Source organism: Denticeps clupeoides, unplaced genomic scaffold (genome assembly GCF_900700375.1).
Source record: "Denticeps clupeoides unplaced genomic scaffold, fDenClu1.1, whole genome shotgun sequence".
Lineage (NCBI taxonomy): Eukaryota > Metazoa > Chordata > Actinopteri > Clupeiformes > Denticipitidae > Denticeps > Denticeps clupeoides.
In genome coordinates this window covers 93,660-117,425 of record NW_021629734.1, presented here as the reverse complement: position 1 = coordinate 117,425, position 23,766 = coordinate 93,660, and the positions used below count along the sequence as shown (strand labels likewise).

The window sequence follows — 23,766 nt, the reverse complement described above, 5'->3', positions numbered from 1 at the left end:
TTGTAGTATTCTACTTTTCCAACCTCTTTCTGAAGGTTCTTTTTGGTGTCTTTCCATTTGACCCTTGCTGCTCCCTCGGCGATGTACCAGTCACCTCCCCTGATCCCTTCGGTCCACTCTTTTCGCTTGACGAAAGGCTCCCAAAGACCCGGCTCTCTGAGGAGGGCGTCGGCCTCCAGAGACCGGAGGCGCGCTGCTTCCAGAGCAACCTCCATTTCTTCTGCCTCTGGTCTCATGCCTCGCGCTAAAGCATGGAACAGGCAGCTCTTGCTCTCACTGGTCAGGCTCACCGCCTGGTTGTTGATGAGTACGTCGTAATGGCCGTCCGGGTACTGGACGCTCTTCGGCCTGTAGATCAGTGCCACGGTTTGATGTGGAGGTTTGGAACTTGGGCTCAGCTCCTGCATCTTGACAAGCTGGCCACCATGGTCCTCTGTCAGGATCACGACCTTGGTGCCCGTGGTTTCTGCGAGGACTCTGATGTCGAGAATGGTGCCTGGAGTTGCAGGGTTCCTGATCTTTTCAGCGTGTGACTGTGAGTGTTTACCCGACTCTCCTGCAACTTCTTCTCCTGGCATGAACGTGATGTACCTGTTATTTTGTCCAGCTCGGAGTTTCTCCTCCGTTCTGTGGCTCTTCAGTCCCGTTTTTACGTAATGGCCAATGATGCCATTAATTCGGCCCTGGATATGAGAAGAAACGTGACTGGAGAATTTCTGGTGGAAAACTTCTACAAAAGCTTCAGCTAACAAAGCACTGATGGTGTCTGCTAAATTCCGCTTGAATTCTTTCAGCATCTCAGTTTCGGAAGTGGACAGCTCATTCTGTTTTACTTTCTCAGAAAGCGAACGGTCCCTCATAAATGTGTCCATCTGTCCCTGGAGGTTTGAGAAAAACCTGTCTGACATGCTGAGCACCGTTGCTGTGGCATCTGCTGCCAGTGCTCCAATGTGCAGGGTTTGGATGGCTGTCAGAATCCCACGAACGTTCCCTCTGGCCTCTGATTTAACTCTGTTTAACACCGAGGAGATGGAGGAGTTCAGCTTTTGCTGCCATTGGAGGTCAGCGTAGAATGGCTGCAACGCCATGTTGCTTAAGTTTCTGAAAATGTCCAGAAGTTTCTCCTTCTTCTTCTTGTCCTTCAGGAGATCAGACAGCTGACTACTACCATCTAGGTGAGAGAGGATAATAGAGTCTACCAGCGCAGCCAAGTGTTCTTCTTCCATGTTCGATTTCACAGCGTCACCAATTCCCTTCTCCACCTCGTCTGTAATGGCCTTTAGTATGACTTTCATTAATTCCTCTTCTGCCTTCCCAAATCCATAGCCAACCATTTCTTCCACCATTCGTTTTGCCGTGTGTTTCACTGCATTCTTCATGTTTGTCTTTGAAACCACACTCAGGCCGTCCTTGGCCTGTCTGGAGAGGAACTTTGGCATCGACTTCAGTTCCTTACCAAATCCCTTCATTAGCACTTTGGCAGCTTTGAAGCCCTTCGCAACAAGCTTTCCGACTCCAAACCCAATGAGAGATATTCCAATAGAAATGGCTTTTTCTACCGCCCACGACTTCCAACTGAATTCTCCTGTCACCATAGACTCCACTCCGTAGATGCAATCCGATATGCCTTCAGTCACCAGCCCCATGCCAACTTGAGCCAAGGTTCCAAACGTGAATGCGGTGAGCAGAGCCCCCGCAACGATCTGCAGAATCCCCAGACAGAACACCAGCAGAGCTTCCCATGGGAAACGAGGTTCCTCTTCCACAGAAAAGACATATTTCAAACCCTGGCTGTAAAGATTGTAGGCCTGCACTTGGAGGTCTTCTTCAGCGCCCGACACCAGGGAGAACATGGGTAACTTGTTGGCTTTTGCGTCCCTCTTCCTTTCTTTAATCTCCTCCAGCTTTTGGATGGCCTCGCTAATGTTCTTGTCAAAGTAACTCAACATGTTGCACTTGGCTGTTAACTGTTTCTCGAGGCTCGTTGGGTCACCGCCGCCTGAGTCAGGACAGGACATCTTCACAAGCTGCAGGCAGACCAGGCACTCCTCTGTGAGGAACGTCAGAGACTCCTGTGCTTTCCTGAGATCATCTCTGGCCCTGGTGAGGTAGTCTCGTCTCTGCTGCATTATAGTGCAGTAGGCGTGACTGTAAAAAGCTATGGATGCCCAGCACTCATCTTGCTCCATGGCTTTTTCAAAGAGTTTGCTACTGGTGTCCCATTGATGTTCATCCAGTGCAATATTCCCAAACTTGATGTAATGGTAGATGCTAGAACATGGTGAGGTCAGACTTTGAGACTGAATTTTTGCCAAAGATAAATCGGCTTTCAAGCTTTTTTGCAATTCATCTCTTTTCAACTTGTCGATTTCATCTGATTTAGTTTGCAACCAAATTCCCCAGAACTCGTTCATGACGGCAACCACAGCTCTTTTTTCATCTCCATCGGTGTTCCTGTGGATGTCCTGAAGGGTTTCGCAGTACTCTGAAAACAGGTCCTCCCGCAGCCTCATCTCCGCAACATCGCTCGTCATGTCATGGATCTTCTCCGCTGCAAGCATGTCCCTCGTTTCCTTTGCTTCCTCCAGAGAAGACACTGTCCTAAAGGTCTCCTGCAGGTGACCAGTGGTCACGATTACCTGAGCAGATCCTGGTTTACCTTTTCGTGCCGTTCTTCCGAATGCCTGGAGTTCCACTCTCCTGTTCTCGGAAAGGAAGGAGAGGATCACAAACAGTCCTCCATTGTTGTTCACCTCTTTGGAGACTTTTATGTCTGTGCCACGTCCTGCAAGGTTGGTGGCAACGATGACGTCACCAGGAAGCAGTTCCTTCTCAATTTTGCTCAGACTGTCTTTGTCACTCCGGCAGTACAGAATAACTTCACCTGGAACAACGTTTTTGAGCTCTTCATGAATCTCTTTGGCCACGTTGATGGTTTCACAGATCACCAAGGCTGCTCGTCCGCGTCTGTATGAATTCGGGGTTATTTGACTCATGACCACCTGCTTTATTTCACACTTCCACTCTTCAGCTGAGCTCCTCAGAGCTCCTTTGACCTCGAATAATTTCTTGCGGTTGAAAGTGGGCATTTTGCAGGCGGAGAGATTTGAATACAGGTCCTCCAGAAACAGCATGTCTGCTTCAGTCCCGAGAGTCCCTGTCGTTCCGTATATCTTCCCATGGTACTTCTCGAAGAAAGCGATGTTGGAGATGTAGTTGGTCACTGTTGAAACTGTGCTCAGCTTGACTTGGTGTTTAATCTCGATGAACTGCTGCAGACCGTCACCCCAATTTCTTATTCAGCTCTACGATACCAGTGGACCTGAAGTCCACGGGACAGACGCTGTCGTTCTCCACGACGTACTCCCGTCCTTGCTTCAGACGCTTGGCGAGAAAGGCGTTCTGGACCCACGCTGGCAGCTTCGCATCGATCAGGTTCCTCAGGAACCCCGGCGTGCTGATGCAGTCCTTGGGGTCTGCACAAGGTGTGTACTGAATCTTCTCGGAGATTAAAGTTGCAATGGGCTCGATGAGAGTTTCTTCTGACTCATAGAGCGCACAGCACAAGCCGTCCTCCAGGACCAGAAACATCAGCTCTGGAATGTCCCAGTTGTTGTACGGACTGGCCTTTCTAAGACAGAGCAGTCCATCGTCGTCCAAAGTGTAGACAGTAAAACCATACGGCACATAGTCCTCAAGTTCTTGGAAAAAACTGACCACTGCATCCTGACTCACTGTCTTCAGTTTCCTGAAGAGTTCCTCTTTTTCGCTTTTGTACATGTCCTCTGCAAATCCTTCTGGCACGACCTGCGATTCTTCTGCAATACGTAAAATGTCCATGGGGTCGTTAATTTCACATCCTTCTGTGTCGATGGAGTCAAATATGGCCTTGAAGAACGAAGCGGGGGGGGCCTGTAGGAACGTCTCTTGTCCTGTCGTCAAAAAGCCGTACTGGCTGACATGGCCCCAGATCATGGCCAGGAGAACGTTCAGATGCTGCATGCAGGCCATGGGGCTGGACAGGTAGGTCAGCTGCACGCCCTGATCCAGGAGCAGCGAGTCCACTTCATCAATGACGATGCACTGATAGGCGCGATCGGGCCTCACGTCCTTCATCTCAAAAATCTGCCGAATGTGATCCGCGGCGAAAGCTTCAGTGGTTCCGTAGACCACGTCCTTCTGGTAGCATTCCTTCCTGTGCTTGTCATCGTTTTTATTTGTGTTTGTGTCAACTGTGACGCCAAAGTATGAGTAGAAGTTGGCCCATTCTTCTGCATCTCTCTGACACAACACAGCAGAGCTGGAGACCACATCTACCTTCTCGCCACGAAGTGCGCGCAGCGCAGCAAACATGGCGATGACACAAGACTTGCCCTCTCCGGTGCCCATCTCCAAGAGCTTCCCGGTGTCAGACAAGGCCAGGAGGCACCAGCCTATCATCTGAGTGGCCCTGGGCCACCACTTCCCTGCAGCCATGCGCAGGTGGACAGCGTTGCACAAGACCGCCAGGATCTCCTGAAGGTCCTCCTCGTCCACGCTGTGACTCAGGTTCTTCGCTTGCTGCACATCTCTGTGGGCTTCCATTTCACCAGATTCAATCAAGTTTTGCACACCTTTTACTATAAAGTACGATTTCTCCAGCGTTCCTTCATCAATGGTTTTCATTTGCCGCAATTCATCAAACAGGCAGTCAATGCTCTTCTCCTTCTCAACTCTGAAACTCTTCTCTAAATGCTGGATCAGGTTCTTTATTTCAGAAGAGCACAGAAGCTGAGGGACAGAACGGTTCTTCTCATCGGTCCACTCAGAAGACACCTGATATGTTTCCATGAGATGCAGAATCTTCATGATGGTGGCCTCATCCTGATAGTGGTCTGTTAATGCTGCCAGAAGATTCAAGACTTCTACTGGTGACCAAAGCCGTTGTGCTACAATACTTGACGCCTTCTGGAAGAGTTCTGTGGTCGCTTCTCTTTTCACGGCTCGCCCCGCACAAGCAAATAAACTCTCCAAACACAACGTGCCTTCTGGTTCTCCCCGTAGCAATTTCAGGACACCCTCGAGAAGGTTTAGAATGTAGACCTGGACAGGAGGAAGTGCTTCTCCACCACATGTTTGTAAGATGGTCACAATTTTAGCATCAGAATCTGTGCATTTATTTAGGTTCATGTGGAGCACCTGGAAAATGGCCTTGATGACCCCATTTCTCGCTTCCATATCTCCACTGTGAAAACAACCAATGAGGTTCTTCAGGGTCTCAGCAGCGAACACTAGCGTGTTGTTTTCCTCAAGTCTTGAAGGTTCCAGATTATGGATTTCTCCAATGATAAATCCTCTGGCATGGCGAGAACGTCCCGTCTCCATTACCTCTAAGCCGTGATGGAAGTAATCAGAGATAAAGAAGTCCATGGTACCGCACACGACGTCTGCTTCATATAGGTCCCACGGTGACACGTGTTCCTGGTTCACGTTCGTGTTGAGGGACATCCCGAGGAACCTGTAGAAGTCAGACCACTCGTTGACGTGCTCCCGTGACTGAATATCAGAGCTTAGCACAATGTCCAGCTTGTTGCCCATGCAGACCTGAGCTGCTGCAAACATGGCCGTGACGCATGGCTCCTCTTCTACACCCACCAGTTCTGGTGGTCCACCACTCTCCGTTAGCACCAACACACACCACCGCAGCATGTGCTGCACGGTGGGCCACCAGCCTTTCGTGTCAAAAACAGCTTTGCAGAGCCGAGACAGACAGTTCTGGACGTCATCTGCGCTCAGGTCTGAACGTTTACAGGAATATTTCATAAACGGTTGGACCTTTGGAGCATCTTCGGAATACCGAAGGACGCTGCTGATAACGATTTTTATCAAACCAACAGCAGAATCGTCCACATCGCTGCAAGATTTTAAGTCTGTTAGAGCCGAGTCCAGATTGTTCTCGTCTTGCTTCCTGAGGATCGTTTGGAACTCCAGATGGAACTTCTCAGGGCCGACAAAGTCCAGAGCCTGAATGATGGAGCGTCCGGAGTCATCAGTCCACTCTGGTGACAGGTCATACACGTTCACCAGCATGAGAATGTCACTCACTGGACCATCCTCTGTGTATTTCTCAGAAAGTGCTTTGAGAAGAGCCACTGTCTCAGGTGGGGTCCATTCATTTTTTTCCACAAGTCTGAGGAGCATTTTAGCTGGTTCTGAGTGGCTTTCCTTGTCCTTCAGATGTGTCAGTGTAAATAAGAGAAGCTCCAAGCACTTGATTTCCATATTTAAAATGAACAAGGAGGCTCTTTCTACCACATTCTGTAGTGATGATGTGAGGGTGCCAAGAAATTCTACAAGAAACAGGTCCTCGGTGGAAAGGTCCTCTTCAGCCCATCGTTTCGCAATGAGAAGTGCATCACAGCTGTCTTGGCCAGAGACTAGGTGCCTCACATTAAGGTACAGGGCTTGAGTCAGCAGGAGACCCTCATAAGCATTGGATGCCATCTGGCTGATGGACCCCACAAAGGACTGAACCTTATTGGAGATGCACTGTAGAGAAAGCTCCTCAGATAGCTCCATAGACAGGGTGCACAGTTCTGCGAGGAACACTTGAGCGTGCTCCAGAGTACTAAGGGATGGAGGAGCACATATCCATTCAGCAAACAGAAGGCTGTCCAGGGCTGACAAGATGTTCCCGAGCTGGACTGAAGTCAGCTGAGCAGGACTCAGGTTTGAAACAGCGATGCTACATTTTGATGAGAGGGTTTCCAGAAGCTCATCACGGTCACTCTTCAGTTCACAGTTGGGTTCAAACTCATCCAGACAGCTGATTAGAACTTGTCGCTTGGACTCCTGTTCCTCTGAGATGTCACTATTCAACTGTTTCTCAAGCTGCTCTTCAGCTTGCTGGTGTGATTCTTCAAGTCTCTGATTTAGTTCTTCTTGTCTCCTTTCTTCTTCTCTCCTCCTCTCCTCCTCTCTCCTTCTTTCTTCTTCTCTCTGCCTCTCCTCCTCTCTCCTTCGTTCTTCTTCTCTCCTCCTCTCCTCCTCTCTCCTTCTTTCTTCTTCTCTCTGCCTCTCCTCCTCTCTCCTTCGTTCTTCTTCTCTCTTCCTCTCCTCCTCTCTCCTTCGTTCTTCTTCTCTCTTCCTCTCCTCCTCTCTCCTTCGTTCTTCTTCTCTCCGCCTCTCCTCCTCTCTCCTTCGTTCTTCTTCTCTCCGCCTCTCCTCCTCTCTCCTTCTTTCTTCTTCTCTCCGCCTCTCCTCCTCTCTCCTTCTTTCTTCTTCTCTCCGCCTCTCCTCGTCTCTTATTGGTTTATTAAAACAATATTCACACTCGTATGCATTATCGTGGCCCACTGGTCTGTAATATTCTCCACCTCTGAAGACGTACACGTTGCGCCCATGGATGGTGCTCTGGTAAATGTCCGAGAAGGAGTAGCACGGAGGCAGAACTTTATTACATTTACAGCATCTCAGACGGTCGCCCATGTGAGCTTCTGATGGTGCGTTCCCCATTTCTGCAGCCGTTGAGCAGCGATGTTCTCATGCAGCCTGGAGCCAGAAATAAAGAAATAGAACATTTCAACGTTCTCATGAAAACACGACAACAAACCGCCAAACTACATTCAGTAATGTAGTAGTAAGTAGTTACAGGGACAGTCCCCCCCTGGAGACACTCAGGTTCATAGTAAGTAGACTACATTTCGTTGCCCTGTACTACTACATTTCGTTGCCCTGTACTTGTACATGTGTAATGACAATAAAGTTGAATCTAATCTAATCTAATCTACAGGGACAGTCCCCCCTGGAGACACTCAGGGTTAAGTGTCTTGCTCAGGGACACGATGGTAGTAAGTGGGGTTTGAACCTGGGTCTTCTGGTTCATAGTCAGTAGTTACAGGGACAGTCCCCCCCTGGAGACACTCAGGGTTAAGTGTCTTGCTCAGGGACACGATGGTAGTAAGTGGGGTTTGAACCTGGGTCTTCTGGTTCATAGTCAGTAGTTACAGGGACAGTCCCCCCTGGAGACACTCAGGGTTAAGTGTCTTGCTCAGGGACACGATGGTAGTAAGTGGGGTTTGAACCTGGGTCTTCTGGTTCACAGGCCAGTGTGTTACCCGCTAGGCTACTAGCACCCTACATCATCAGAATCAGTAGTCTACTATGGTAGACACTACATGAAGAAAGGCACGGGGTACATGTCTCATTCATCATCTTATGTGCTCCAATCAGGTTTCTTATCGAGCCCAGAATCACATACAGTTCGTCTCGATGGACTTAAACAGGTGCTGCAGTCGACACCCAACACACTGTGACCCTTTCTGCACACAAGGAAGATCTCCACTAAAAAACTGGATTAAAGTGAGGAACCTTGTGAAGGGTTGAGTGAGAGAGGGTGCTGTAGGTATCTGAGCGGGGTTGGGATTAAACAGTGATGTTGGTTATCTGTGGATGTTGGTTGGCATTTATTAGGAGGCCCGTAAACCTCTTGTTCTTGACGTGCTGGCAGCAGACGGGTCTGAGCGACTCTGACCAGGAGCAGCTTCTCCTGGGATGGCCCTGGTCTGCAGTGGTCAGGACCAACCCAACCTGCAAGGTGACAGACGTGACAGTGCCTGGGCCTGTCTGGAAGAAGGTCGATCCCATGTTCTTCTCCATCATGTGTGTGTCTGTGTGCGATGGTTAGATGGAGACGACTTGTGAATTGTGCGTACGGCAGAAAAGCGGGCGTATGATCCCGTCTACGCCCATTTATCACGTTTATCAGAAGTACACGGCTGCTATCGGCGTGGACCACGCTGCTGCAGCAGAGGACATCAGGCTGTGACAGTCACACTTCCTTTTAAATGACGCCAGAGTCTCACGTGATGTTTCTTATGGGTTATTTATTACATATTTTATGTCATTTTATTTCACTCACAGGTACCTTGTAATTGTCTAGAGCAGCCAAAGAGACACTGGTCTCTGTTGGATGAAGAAACACATCTGAATATATTATGTAAATAAAATATATTAAAATATATGAATATTACGACGGTGATCTATGAAACTACTGCTCCTGTTCTCAGTTCGGGACCAAAACCTCTCGGCTTGAAAAGAAACAAAGTGTGGAAATAAAGTTGAAGAAGTGAAGTCAGAAGTGAAGATGAAGACATTTTACCTTGTTCATCTACTGTCTGTGCAGGTGAAGGTAGACGTCTAGTCCAGAAGGAGGAGAGCAGCAGGTACAAGCTTCATAACCACCTTCGATAAGAGCAGCAGTAGTCATGTCTCTCGCCAGGAACCATCTGCTGCTCTCCAGGGTCCAGAGATCGACTCAGATTTATACTCCTCTTTATCAGTCATCTCCAAGTGGGAGGTCAGTCCACAAGTGATAAGGAGAAGGACCGGCTTCCAACGTGCTTACTCAGCACGGGCTCCTTCTCTATTCCATGGAAAATCATAAGCAGCCGTTTCCTGATTATATTCCATGGAACAGAGAACAAGCCCGTGCTGAGTAAACATGTTGGAACCTGATCATGATCATTACACCAAGGGTTCTATTCATGCACATATTTATGATACTTGGTGTGCTAAAAATATATCGTTATTTTAAATACATTTAAAAGATTCACTTAAAAGTATAAATGAGACAGAAATACATTTTTATTGCATGAATTTATCGGTGTCCACATTGGATTTATGTGCTTAAAGTACACTATTAAATACTGCATTATTAAAACACATTGGGTCGCACACACTTCATTTGAATACATGTTTTTAAGTCCGTTTAAGAATCAGTAAATTAGTGTAATTACATGTCATGTACTAAAGTATTACTGAGACACAAATACACTTGATAAAGAGCAAAGTATGACTGGAACACACGCCGCCGTAACCCTGAATAAATCCCGTCCTCTGAGCCCAGTTACTGAGACATTCAGCATCTAAACTAGTTACCAGGTCTCTGGTCATATGGAGCATCTGCATCACACCAGGACTGTTCTGCGGGTGTGGGGTTTATAAGCAGGCGTGTCCAAAGACAAATGTCCCGCAGCCTCGCCGCTCCATCGAATGTCACTTTCCAGGACTCTCCAACTCCAGTCTTTGGTTTCAGGTTGGATGAGTCTTGATTCTTGCACTGTGACCCCTCCCCCCCACACACACACACACCCACTCTACTGCGGACCAGGAACCCCATAAACCTCCAGACTTCAAGACTTTTTATTGTCATTGTACCTGGACAATCAAATTAGCTGGCAAGACCAGAGGGGGGTGGCGGTGAAGAAACCCTGCTGTAGTGATGTGGGGGGAAATAAGCAGACCCATGGAAGCAGCAGCAGAAGCCTCCTACCTCAGATCTCTCATCACTCCTCGCTCTGCACCTCCATCTCTCCGATCCTCCAGCACTGGTCCAGTCCAGAGATCCACCATCTCTCAAGGTCTCGGCTGCCTGGTGGTGGAACCAACTTCCACTAGATGTCCAAACAGCTGAGTCTTTAAAGACCTTCAAGCGCAAATTAAAAACCTTCCGGTTTATTTTTATATATATAAACTTTATCTACAGATCAGGTCCTGGTGAACTTCACTGATGGATATTTTAAAGCACTTATGTAAGTTGCTCTGGATAAGAGCTTCTACCAAACGTTCTAAATGTGTTTTACATGGAACCCACAGTGCCGCCTACTGGCCACGTAAAGAACAACAGACCAGTAAAGTACCAGGAACCAGGTTTAAAATTCCAGATTCCATTTCAATCTCACATCCCCACATTAAATACAATGATGTCCAGAAGTTAACGAGATAAGGAACATCTACATCCTGCTATTAGGAGCTGGATCTCCACTCTCGTTCTCTTTAGTTGGTTGGAGGTGGGTGAGGAGGATTCCTTCTTCTGAGTGGTCCAGCGGGGCAGGAAGCAGGTTGTGGGTTCGAATCCCGAACTGTCAAGTTGCCACCGTCCCTGGTACTTTGTTCAAGATGAACATGACCTATAAAAATTTACGTCTGGGGCCTCGTAGTTTAGTGCTAATTGCATTTTTTATTAATAATGACGCACTGATATTTCATACAATTGTAACCAAACAAAAAAACACACCTCTAATGCAGATTTGTTCAGAAGATCGTTGTATTTATTTTTAATTAATGATCGACTGATGAATAAATCACTGTTACGAGTACACTGTGATTTTTACTTCAAATTCATTTATATACAGAAAATAAATAGTGTGATTTTGGTTCTTAATTGGACTTTTTCTTTCCTCCAAAACCAGTGCAGGAACTGGACCACAAACTCATCCTTAGTAGAAAGTTCAGAAGTTCAAGTTCACAGAAGTGAAACTGAAACCACATCTTCTGGTTGGTTCTGGTCCGTGACCAGATCTTCCACCACATTCCTCCCAATGTGGATCCTCTGATGTCTTTTGAGGTGAGAAGAGCGTGAAAAGCTCATCTCACACTGACCACACTGGAAGGGCTTCTCTCCAGTATGGACCATCTGGTGTGTTTTCAGGTGCGACGATCGTGAGAAGCTCATCCCACACTCGCCACAGTGGTAGGGCTTCTCTCCAGTATGGATCCTCTGGTGAGTTCGAAGGTTTGTCGCTTGTGAGAAGCTCTTCCCGCACTGTTCACATTTGTAGGGCTTCTCTTCAGTGTGGGTCCTCTGGTGCGTTTTCAGCTCCGATGCTCGTGAGAACCTCATCGTACAATCTCCACACTGGTAGGGCTTCTCTCCACTGTGGATCTTCTGGTGTCTTTTAAGGTTGGATAAGCGTAAAAAGCTCATCCCACACTCCACACACTGGAAGGGCTTCTGTCCAGTGTGGATCTTCCGGTGTTTCTTCAGGTACGCCGACTCTGAGAAGCTCTTCCCACACACCACACACTGGTAGGGCTTTTCACCGGTGTGCTTGGTCTGGTGCGTTTTGAGGACCGAAGCTTCTGAGAAGCTCTTCCCACACTCCACACACTGGTACGGCTTGACTCCGGTATGGATGCTCTGGTGCGTTTTGAACTGTGATGATCGTGAGAAGGCCATCCCGCACAGGCCACACTGGTAGGCCTTCTCTCCGGTGTGGGTCCTCCTGTGTCTCTTCAGTTGAGACGTTTGCGAGAACGTCATGCCGCACTGCACACAGACGTACGGCTTCTCTCCAGTGTGGGTCCTCTGGTGTCTTCTGCGGTTGGAGGCGTGCGAGAAGCTCATCCCGCACTGGTCACACTTGTATGGCCTCTCGCCAGTATGGAGTCTCTGGTGTCCCTTAAGACCTGCCACCTGCGAGAAGCTCCTCCCACACTCCAGACACGGGTAGGGCTTCTCTCCAGTGTGGATCCTCTGGTGTATTCTAAGGAGCGCCGCTTCCAGGAAGCTCATCTGACACTGTCCACACTGGTACGGCTTCACCCCCGCGTGGATCCTCTGGTGTTTCCGAAGAGCTGGTGCGTCTGAAAAGCTCCTCCCACACTCGAGACAGTGGCAGGACTTTTCTCCTGCAGTGTCCAGCCTCTTGATCCCGGACGCTGGTGGAACGTTCACGCTGCACGGCGCGTACTTGTAGGGCTGCTGTCCCGCGTGGGTCCCTTGGTGTGACTTCAGGTGTGACGCCCGCGAGAAGCTCCTCCCACACTGCTCACACTGGTAGGGCTTCTCCCCGGTGTGTGTCTTCTGGTGTCTTTTCAGGTGCGGCGCCTGCGAGAACCTCATTCCACAACGTTCACACTTGTACGGCCGCTCTCCGGTGTGTGCCCTCTCGTGTCTTCTGAGGTTGGACGCTTGTGAGAACCTCATCCCGCAGTGTTCGCAGCGGTAGGGCTTCTCTCCGGTGTGGGTCCTCTGGTGCTGGTGAAGGTTTACTGCTTGTTTGAAGGTCTTGCTGCAATGTTTGCACTGGAACATCTTCTGCTCTGCTGTGTTGCTTCCATCTGTAGTAAAAGTAAAAGTTGAAACCATGAACCACCACGTGGTGTGGAGATGTTACCAGTCATGTAGTCCACACGTGTGAAGCTGAGACACCAGCCAATGGCTGAACTTGCTGAAGTCTCCACGTTACAGAGACGTTATATCCTCCACACAATGCTGGTTCCATATGGGTACCGTTACAGCCCTCGTTTTCAGTAGGAGATCTAGGGCTTCAGTAGAAGTTAGAGACGAGGAGGCTACCACTATGATGCTGTTCCATCTTCTACATCTACCTACCTACAATGCTGCTCACCCTTTTGTCACCAACGATGACCGTGGGGTCGATATGAAATTTCATGTGCTCCTCATCAGTCCAATCGGTAATTATGCTGACCTGAAGCTCCACACCTTTAGCTCTGTGTTTATGTTTAGCTCTTCATGCAGTAAAGCTGGCCTGAGGATCTGGAAGGTCCCATAATTTCATCATGATTCAGCACACTCACCAGAGGAGACAACGTCAGTAGAGTTGTTCTCTTCATTTTCTCCTGGTTCCACCGCTTCACCACAGTCCGCACGTGCAACCACAACAGATATCACCTGGAGTGGATCACGTGTAGAGTTCTGGTCATCACTGGTTACACCAGCAGATAACTCAGATGGACTGGCATCCATCATGGGACCCTGGGACAAGAAGAGGATCAGATATTCACCAAAAAAACAAAAAAAAGTCCCCTCAATCACTAATACATCATAATGTTCTACTGGTAGTAAATAGGCCTCCGCATACGGAACGTGTACGGACCTTCACGGACCTGTAAATAAAAGGTTACAGAGTTTAGATCATAAACGTGCTGATTATCTGGTTACCATGGCGTCTGGGGTGGTGGTGGCCTAGTGGGTAACACACTCGCCTGTGATCCAGAAGACCCGGGTTCAAACCCCACTTACTACCATCGTGTCCCTGAACAGGACACTTAACCCAGAGTGTCTCCAGGGGGGGACTGTCCCTGTAACTACTTACTATGAACCAGAAGACCCAGGTTCAAACCCCACTTACTACCATCGTGTCCCTGAACAGGACACTTAACCCAGAGTGTCTCCAGGGGGGGACTGTCCCTGTAACTACTTACTATGAACCAGAAGACCCAGGTTCAAACCCCACTTACTACCATCGTGTCCCTGAGCAGGACACTGAACCCTGAGTGTCTCCAGGGGGGGACTGTCCCTGTAACTACTGCTTGTAAGTCGCTCTGGATAAGGGCGTCTGATAAATGCCAAAAATGTAAAATTATAAAATGCTGCAAATGTATCGCTGACTCATATTACCTGTACTGCTGCGCGCCACTAGGGGGCGACTACAATATTTTCGGTTTGTTATACGTGAGTCATTTTGATATGGGCAACATGGTGGAGAAGCCGAGAACGACCGCATGAGAACGAGAGGAACGGACTGACATCATGAGCATGAGACGCGGGACTCTCGCTGAAGAAGAAAGTGAAGTGATTGTCATGGTGAAACACTGCAGCACAGCACACGGTGAAGTGTGTCCTCTGTATTTATAACCATCACCCTTGGTGAGCAGTGGGCACCATGACAGGCACCTGGGGAGCAGTGTGTGGGGACGGGACCTTGATTAAGGGGACCACAGTTGGCACCATGACAGGCGCCCAGGGACCAGTGTGTGGGGACCTTGGCACCTTGGTGGATCGGGATTCGAACCGGCAACCTTCTGTTACTCTGGAGTCAGGACATCATTTTCGTCCTTGTTTGAAGGTGGACTTTATAAGTTCCATCGTTTTACCTCCTTCAACACCACAGAAGAAGAATCGGGACCAGTCATCTGGCTGTCGGGGCTGGACGGGACGGGACAGGACGGGCGAGGTGCAGAGCGAGGCCGGGACCATTTCCACATGCGCCGTGTCCTGCCGACTACTGACTGCAGCGTTTTAACAGCTTTAACGCCGTCATTTTGGAAAATCTAATTTCCGTTTTTTGAGGATCCACGGAAAGTCTGGTATGATGTTCCTCTTCTGCAGAGGACCTAGCGGTTAAGGAAGCAGCTCCATAATCAGAAGGTTGCCACCATGGTGTCACTGAACCACCATGGGGCCACTGAGGTCCCCTTGATGAAGGTCCCATCCCCACACACTGCTCCCCGGGCGCCTGTCATGGTGCCCACTGCTCACCAAGGGTGATGGTTAAATACAGAGGACACGTTTCACTGTGTGCTGTGCTGCAGTGTCTCACAATGACAATCACTTCACTTCAGAGAAGGTTCCAGACAGGAGAAGTGGTTCAGAAGAACTAGTGTAGATGGTACGCGGCTCTGGATCAGGGCGTCTGTGACTGGAATGATAAAGAGGATCGATGCCAGAACAACGTGGAACGGAGACGAAATACGTTCATTTCGCTCGGTGGGGATTGGTAGCGACAGCAGATGAGCCGGAAAAACCACGAATAAGAACTCGGATCATGCACGTCAATCATATTCACTCACACACCGTCCTGCAACACCTGGACAACTATACACACACACACACACATATATTTATATTTATAACATGAAATAACACACTCGCCTTCCCAGGTTCTACCATGGTGTCCCCGGACATGTCCAGGGGGACACTGTCCCTGCTCTGGATAAGAGAATACAAGTTCCTCCGACTTCAGTTTATACCTTCTAAAATCCCACCGAAATGACGTCACAGACAAGAACCCCACGTGATCCAGGAGCGACTCTGCATTAGTTTATAGAACAAACCCGGGTTCTAGACAGAAGGAGAAATGATATGAGGACTTGTCACAGCACAGGGAAGGTCCAGCAGCAGAACATGGAACCCTGGGAGGAACTCTGGAGGAACCCTGGGAGGTCAGGAAAAGTCCTCCAGACGACGTCAACACGACAACAAGAAGAGGAAGTGGGGACAAACTCACCAGAACCAGGCGCCCCAGTTTCGGGTTTATTCAGGTACAAGAACTCGCTTCACATTCGGGACGGAGAACGAAACATAAACACGGAGAGCGCGGCAAGAGGCGGAAATTACGTCAGCAGACCGGAAGTGACGCAACCGCCACTGTTTTTTTTTTTCTCGTTTTTCACCTAAGCTGCAATATAACGCATCAATACTAGTACTTATTCATAATTACAGCAAGTAGGATAGAGCAACACATACATAAACATTAAAAGAGCCAACTAAACCCCACTTACTACCATTGTGTCCCTGAGCAGGACACTTAACACTGAGTGTCTCCAGGGGGGGACTGTCCCTGTCACTGCTGATTGTAAGTTGCTCTGGATAAGGGTGTCTGGTAAATGCTGTAAATGTAAAATAATGTAAATGTAAATGTAAATGCTGCTTTCTCTTTCTTGTAAGTCACATGACTTTAGAGGAGGGCAGCAGGCAGTGGGCGGCTGCAGATTGAGATCATCAGGAATAAAACCAGGAATCCAGCAGCTTCCTGACAGTCAGACAGCAGACCAGAGTCTCGGGTAAGAACCTGCTCACCTCTAGATAATCTCTAGTTCGTTTTAATAAGCATGTGTGTGCTGCTTGTGTTCTGTAGGTATTTTGGAACCCCTTTTGTCTGCTTTTAATAAAACTCTTCATAGTTGGCAGCTATGGCAGGGGACATGAAGGGCAGGGTTCACCCCAGGCGGGGCTCAGCCATTGCACTCCGGCTGTGCTGATCCCAAATGTGGCAATCTCAACAGCATAATTTCTGGTAGTGGGGGACTGATTTTGTGGGGACGGTGGTGGCCTAGCAGGTAAGGATATGGACCTGTAATCGTAAGGTTGTGGGTTCGAATCCCGACCCGCCAAGGTGCCACTGAGGTCCCCTTGATCTCGATACCGTCCCCACACGCTGCTCCCTGGGCGCCCGTCATGGTGCCCACTGCTCACCAATAGTGATGGTTAAATACAGAGGACACATTTCACCGTGTCACTGTGTGCTGTAACTTGCCACATACCGTACTGGCTGAAGGTAAATTTATAATTCTATTTATATAAATCTAACAACTGGGGAATCATACAAAAAGATTGATTTATTACAAGAATTATTTTATCATCTTCAACCTTTTCTGGGTTTTAGTGTTTCTCTTGATTTGTATAGAATTTTTCTCCCAAAATGTATTCAGTGATAAAGAAATGTAAATATATTTTAAATATTCTAACAATGTATTTTTTATTTGCATTTGCATATGTTGGTTAAGCCAAAAAAACATATTGTTTTCCATCATCTTCTTCTCTTTATTATTATTATCGTGATTTCATTTTACAGCCTCAAAATTTCACACATTTATTCGGCTCATATCCACTGGGTGGATCAATCGAACATTCAGATTTTATAGTGGAAGCATTTTTCCACCGACACACACGTCTAGCTGTGTGAATGTGGTTCTTCTGTTCAAACCAGTCCTGTAAGTTCATAAGAACAAGTCATTGTTCGGATCATTTAAACCAAACCTGGCTTGTAGTGCATGCTGGGAGCCGTCAGTGATGAGAGCCATGCTTCGACAGAGGCGTGGCTTTCCTCCTGAGCTACCCAGAATGCACTGCAGATATATATATTAAAAAGTTAAAATCACACTGGTCATATAATTCACCTGCTGATTAAAAAAAAGACTCTTAGTGATTGTAATTGTGAAACGCAGCACATCATAATAGAAATGCATCAGATTACATCATATTGCCTGATGGGTCATTTATAAATGGATTTTTTTAATAAAAGCATCTTTATAAAGGCTAGTTCTTCTGTTCCCTGGACATTAAGTAATGTGATTACATGCCTATTTCTCCCCATGAACAATACTCATGTTCATCCAGGTTCTAAAAGAAAAATTGTTCTGTTGATACAGCTACATGCTGATATATTAACGCTACTTTTATTATTCTGTCACATGATGGATTATTCTTAACTTTATCATGTGCCAATAATTATACCTTTATTATCTATCTGTTCTCCTTCTTTTGCGGCTCTGCTAAGCCCATCTGGAGTTTGTTCACAGACTTTCATTCTAGTTAATAAATTGCTCTATTATTATTTTTTATAAGTTTCTTCTCTACAGGACACTGAGCTTCTATCATGGCCGCAGCTAAGGAGATGAAGCCACGTGCTGTTCCACAGGGTATCTGCTCATCTGGTCAGGGTGGAGACACTGATGAGATGGTGTGGGTTGGGTTCCTAGACTCTCTTCCTGTCATCGGCTCTGTTAAAGAGGCTGTGGAGTGGGTCCTGGCTCTGGGTGAAGGAGATCCCATGCTTGCTGCTGAGAAGCAGGAGAAGATGATGGTTGCACTGGGGCTGCAAAAGGAGACCAGTGGAAGAAGCTCTGGAAGATCATCTGGGTTCAGCTCAGCCGATGAAGGGGATGCAGGCGCGGCCATGGCGGGAACTGACGCTGCAGTTCATGGTACAGGAAAGAGGGAGCGTGGTAGGGAAGGTAGGTGGTTCAGGCTCATGTTGGGCCCATTGTGGCCTGCAGACTCACCGTACAGAATCGTTAGACATCAGGGTCAGCATTGGCGAGGGCGGTCAGGTAGAAGATGCAAGCAACGTGCATCCAGTCAACAAGGCGGTAATCCAAAGAGCGAAGGCCAGGAATGTGAAATTATTGTACGTTATTTGATTTTTGAAATTATTGATCGTACATCGTATAAAATTAAAATTATAGTACAGTGGGCGTAGTGGTGGCCTAGCGGTTGAGGAAGCAGCCCCGTAATCAACTGGCAAGGTGCCACTGAGGTCCCCTTGACGAAGGTCCCGTCCCCATATGCTGCCTGTCATGGCGCCCACTGTAACCAAGGGTGATGGTTATAAATACAGAGGACACGTTTCACTGTGTCACTGTGTGCTGCGCTGCAGTGTTTCACAATGACAATCACTTCAGAAAAAAAATTATATATATGATAATTATTGTACGTTTGGAAACGTAGATGCGATGGTGGATGTGAGGATGAGCGTGTTCCCCCTGCTGGCGTGGTGGGTGAATGAGAGCCGTGACAAGAAGGTGAATTTCAGTGTCTGTAAGGGGGACGTCTAGTTCTGTCCGTGTGAGACACAGATGTCTCTCATGTCTCTCACTGATCATGTGTCAGTTCAAAAATGTAAAAACTGATGTCTACATAGAAGAATCATCTACACAGGTTACATGTCTACATAGAAGAATCATCTACACAGGTTACATGTCTACATAGAAGAATCATCTACACAGGTTACATGTCTACATAGAAGAATCATCTACACAGGTTACATGTCTACATAGGTTCATGCTGACATCATGCACCAGACCCCCACTGATTCGTCCTACAGAAGACCACTCTGATTTCTCTTGTTCTTACAGGTGTTCCACTCATCAGCCTGACTTCTTACATCGAGAACATGGCGTCTAAAGGGAAGAAAGGATCTGTGTCTCAAGAAGCCGGTCAACAGCAGAAGAAAATGATTGAAATTAAAAACATGATACAGGAGGCGTTTCGCCGTATAGATCCAGACTACCAAATTGGGAAGCAAGTTCTTAAAGACACTGGTGTACGTTCTGAAAGAGGAGAGCATGTGATCAACAACGATGTTCTTAAATTTCACATCAAAATCGAGCAGAAGTTCCTGACAGAGAGAAGAGTCCAGCGTGATGTGGAGTGTCCCCTGGATGAAATTATTCAGAATGATATCATGTATGAGATGGTGGCAGAGTTTGAACCATACGAGCTGTACATCAATGTGAACGCTGTGATTTATGGATTTTATTGTGGTGTGTTAAGAATCACTCTGTTGATGCTGCTGGAACCAACCAGTCAGATGAATTCCAACCCCCTCCCAGCAGTTCAGAACTGGAGGATACAAATGCTTAGAAGGACTGAAGAGGTGAACTGGAGAGATGAGGCCGACCGTATCATTACTAACATGAACGCCTGCCAGGCTTATGTGGATCCTTTTGCGAAGGTGAAGTGGACTGGAAATTCAAGTGCCAAACTTAGAAAGTTTGAAGCTGCTAGAGAAAGTGTAGCGGTCATGTACCAAGACATACGCGGACCTGGTTACTTTGGGAAATTGTCAGTTTCTGTTTAGATGGGTGAGGTCTTCTGATTAAGCTCGACTAAATCATTACTCCTTCAGTATGCATGTGGAGTAATAAAGAGGTAATAACTACTTTATTACTGTAAACTCAGTGCTCAGTGCTGTTTTGATGGTACCATGTCTCCTCGCATCTTTCTCGTTTTGTTTCAGGCCATCAAGAAAAAATCTTGAATCTGTTTCTGCTCTATTGGTTTCTAGTAACTACATTAAACAAAATAAAGGTGGGATTTAGTGTATTTGTTTTACTCACTTACAAAGACATAATCTGTTATCATGCACAAATGTAGTGATGGTCCAGCAATTTATCTTAGCGTACATGGGTTAGCATGCAACCGTGCAACTGGCTCCGCCCACTCCCACGTACACAGGTGAGCAGATGAAAGTGAACACACAGCACACGGTGACACGGTGAAATGTGTCCTCTGTATTTAACCATCACACAGATCTAAACCAGAAGACCACAAAGTCCCAGGTTCAAAGCCCAAAGCCCATGAAGAAGTATTTCTACTTCCTGCCTTCTGAAGAGCGTCTCAGTGAGGTTCCTGCACCATGTTGTATGAACGCTCTGTCCAGCGCTGGTACCTCCCCATCACAGTCACCTCCTCCTTCACTAGAACGCTTCTCTCTGTAGGAGTTTCTTCTGTCAGCTTCTTCCAGCACTGATGAAAATGCAGAGAATTCAGAAACGTGAGTCTCATTAATTAAAATCTCACTGATTTCTATGGGTCATATTTCTAAGTGTTTGGGGCAGTTCAAGGTTGCTCATAAACGACAGAACAGGCCTCTCTGGAGAGCTCAGTTTGGAGAGAGCGCATGGGTGTGTAGAGCTGACCTCTGACCTTCTGACTTCTAGATGTCACTGCGTTTTTTAATAATAAAAAATATCCCTGCACACCTGCATTCACATTATTTACCAGACGCCCTTATCCAGAGCGACTTACAATCAGTAGTTACACAGTCCCCCCTGGAGACACTCAGGGTTAAGTGTCTTGCTCAGGGACACAATGGTAATAAGTGGGATTCGAACCCGGGTCTTCTGGTTCATAGGCGAGTGTGTTACCCACTAGGCTACTACCACCCATTCTGCCTCCAGGACCTTAATGTGTCAAAGACCAGCACCCACCATGGAGAACAACAAGTTACGTATCGTAGGAGTTACGCATCGTCATTATTATTATTACGTCTATTACTTAATGCACTTTGCTACGCAGGTTAATTCATGTTGGTTTGTTCCATTCATATTAAGACACATTAATACCACTTTTTTTCTTCCTCTGTTTTCGTTCTCCTGGATGGATTAGCCTTTGCCTATATTACCTCATAAACTAGATACAGGCAGATTATGAACGGATGCACAATACACAATGCATAATATCAACATGGAACAAAATGTGTAAAATTGTTATGAGCTACTTTCGGCATCAGAAACAGGTTTAGGTCCTACAGGAAAAAGGGAGATACCAAGAAAAGCAAAAAGAATCAAGGTTATCTTGAGTCATAAGACAGGTCAAATTCAGTTCAGGAGGAGTGGGAACAATCTTCAACAATGGTGATGTCAGGATTGCCTGCAGCTGGGCTCCACACCTGACTCCAATCCTGAAGCCCCATAAATGCCAGAGACTTCCGCCCCTTCGAGATCTCCAGCATTTTTGTGAACTTGCTCATGAACTTGACCTCTGTTCGTGAAGGTGTTTATGTTTTTGAGTTCTGGCAATCGCCACACACCTACGGGTTAGTTTAAGATCTCCCCTTTGTTTAAGTCCTTTTCGGCCACCGCGCCATGGTTTATTTTGTATTAAGTTATTGTTTGTTATAATAAAACCCCTTCCTAGCATGTCACAGGAACGGGAACAGGAAGTGTGCAGTTGATCATGTACCAAGGGTAGCCTGTATAGTCAATTGCTCTATGTCCCTTGGAGGACAAGCCAGTTAGTGGAGCTGAAATGGTGGATGAAGAGTTAATGGGAAAGCATGCTTGTATGAGAGATCTGTAAGCATGATTAATACGGCATCGGGAAGCACTAGTTGACAGGTCGGCAGATCTCTTCCTTCGTGACGGAGGTAAATAGAAGAGGTTATTGAGCTCGAGGAGAGTTGATGGGGACAGAGGTGGGGGCAGAGGTTGGGCTGGGCGTCGGCTGGTTGAAGTATTCATGCCACAGAAGGATGGGGGGGTGTAGTGATGATGCTGATGAGGAGAAAGCACATGGTTCCTCTCAGGGACCAGCCATATATGCGAAAAGGGTGCCATCCACAAAGAGAACAAAATTCAGGGTTGTGAAGTGGACTGTCAAGAGGTCGGACCTAGAAGAGCATGACAAAGAAACATCCAAATTGCATCAAAAACCCATGTAGAAACATCCTCCGTCATGCTGAAAATCCGAGGCTATTATAGCAGTAAGTTTTCGTTTGGTACATTCACATGGACCGTGTAACAGTACATCCAACAGTGACTCCAATAGTAACTCCCAGATCTCTACATCACCGGCCAGGTCCAGATTTTCATCCAGCACCTGGTCCTACCTGCCAGACCTTCACAGTTTCCTTCTACACAGACTTACTAGTACCTTCCTCCACACAGCAACCTGCCAATAGGGAATAAGTAGCATCACTTCTCATTAACACTCATTATCAGCAGTAAAACAAATATAATTCCTTTATGCACCTAATTTTTCTTTACTTAAAAAAAGGCAAGTTGCCCCTCCCAAAAACAAACAAACAAATAAACAAACAAACAAATAAATAAATAAACTATGCATGAAATTTACATTTAAGACATTTGGCAGACGCCCTGATCCATGTCACCATGGATGAAGTGGTCAGTTCTGGTTCACTAGGACCCCCAACTATGAATACAATCTTTTTATTCCCTCTGTTCTAGTTTCTATACAGAAGAAGGTTACAAGTTCATCTAAATCTTCTCTAAAGAGGAAGGTCTTGAGCTGCCGTGTGAAGGTGCTCAGTGACTGAGCTGGAAGTTCATTCCACCACCGAGGGGCCAAGACGGAGAAGAGTCTAGATGAACGTCTTCCTTTTACCTTCAGAGATGGAGGGACCAGGCGAGCAGTACTGGAGGCTCGGAGTATACGAGGTGCAGTGCGAGGTGTAATAAGGGCTGTGAGGTAGGATGGTGCTACTCCATGTTTGGCTTTGTAGGCCAGCATCAGTATTTTGAACCTGATGCGTGCAGCTACTGGGAGCCAGTGGAGGGAACGTAGCAGAGGGGTGGTGTGGAGAACTTGGGAAGGTTGAAGATCAGTCATGCTGCTGCATTTTGTATGAGTTGTAGAGGTCGAATAGAGCTAGAATGCATGCGTGAATGCATGAAAAATAAGCTACAGGACGCAGTGAATCACCATGTGGTCATATAGTCACATTCCTGGAGGGGTCGGACCAGCCTAATGTGGGTGGGGATTGCAGGGCCTGTTTAAAGCTAAGAGGACCTTCTCTGCATCAGGGTTTTTTCCCCCCAAACACTGCATGGGCGGTGTTAGAGTTGTACGCTGTTCCAACACTTATAAACCAGAGAAGAATGACACGAAGAAGTTGAGTTCTTTTACTTGCAAGGAGAGCGATCAGAGACGACCAATACAGCAGCCTCCAAAAAGCTCTGCCGTCTCTTCCGCTTCCTCTCTTTTTATTCAATAATAGGGCGGTACATTAATCACAGGATCACACCAAATAAGCTTATAATTTGCATGTAGTGTTGTCTCTTTGGTAGACGCTCCATCGCCAAGGTCTTCTTGTTTTTCTTGCTTCTCCGCGGCTGCAGGCCTCCTCTTATCAAGTCGCGGTCATTCTGTTCTGCAAACAGCCTTTAGCCCACCAG

General features: G+C 47.2%; 3 protein-coding genes across 5 annotated transcripts; 1 reads left to right on the top strand and 2 right to left on the bottom strand.

The window, feature by feature from the left end:
* Positions 1-2,040: 2,040 nt before the first annotated feature.
* Positions 2,041-7,006, bottom strand: LOC114773126 (uncharacterized). Its single transcript, XM_028965652.1, is given in 3 exon segments — positions 2,041-2,284; positions 2,286-3,290; positions 3,292-7,006. Coding segments are annotated over 3 exon segments (4,398 nt in total). The 5' UTR covers positions 6,559-7,006; the 3' UTR covers positions 2,041-2,158.
* A 4,075-nt stretch (positions 7,007-11,081) lies between these two features.
* On the bottom strand, positions 11,082-15,924 carry LOC114773114 (zinc finger protein 420-like). The gene is made up of 3 exons (XM_028965636.1): positions 15,795-15,924; positions 13,363-13,540; positions 11,082-12,882 (listed from the first exon to the last, which is right to left on the bottom strand). Exons 2-3 carry the CDS (start codon positions 13,532-13,534, stop codon positions 11,285-11,287), a joined length of 1,770 nt encoding a protein of 589 aa, XP_028821469.1. The 5' UTR covers positions 13,535-13,540; positions 15,795-15,924; the 3' UTR covers positions 11,082-11,284.
* LOC114773115 (uncharacterized) lies at positions 15,573-20,161 on the top strand. 3 transcript variants are annotated; one of them, XM_028965639.1, is made up of 5 exons: positions 15,573-15,828; positions 16,090-16,142; positions 16,235-16,350; positions 17,929-18,303; positions 19,204-20,161. In XM_028965639.1, exons 4-5 carry the CDS (start codon positions 17,946-17,948, stop codon positions 19,926-19,928), a joined length of 1,083 nt encoding a protein of 360 aa, XP_028821472.1. In that variant the 5' UTR covers positions 15,573-15,828; positions 16,090-16,142; positions 16,235-16,350; positions 17,929-17,945; the 3' UTR covers positions 19,929-20,161. The 3 variants fall into 3 exon arrangements, with proteins under 3 accessions (XP_028821472.1, XP_028821470.1, XP_028821471.1); XM_028965637.1 differs by having other exon boundaries at positions 17,915-18,303; XM_028965638.1 differs by lacking the exon at positions 16,090-16,142 and having other exon boundaries at positions 17,915-18,303.
* The last annotated feature ends 3,605 nt before the right edge of the window (positions 20,162-23,766 follow it).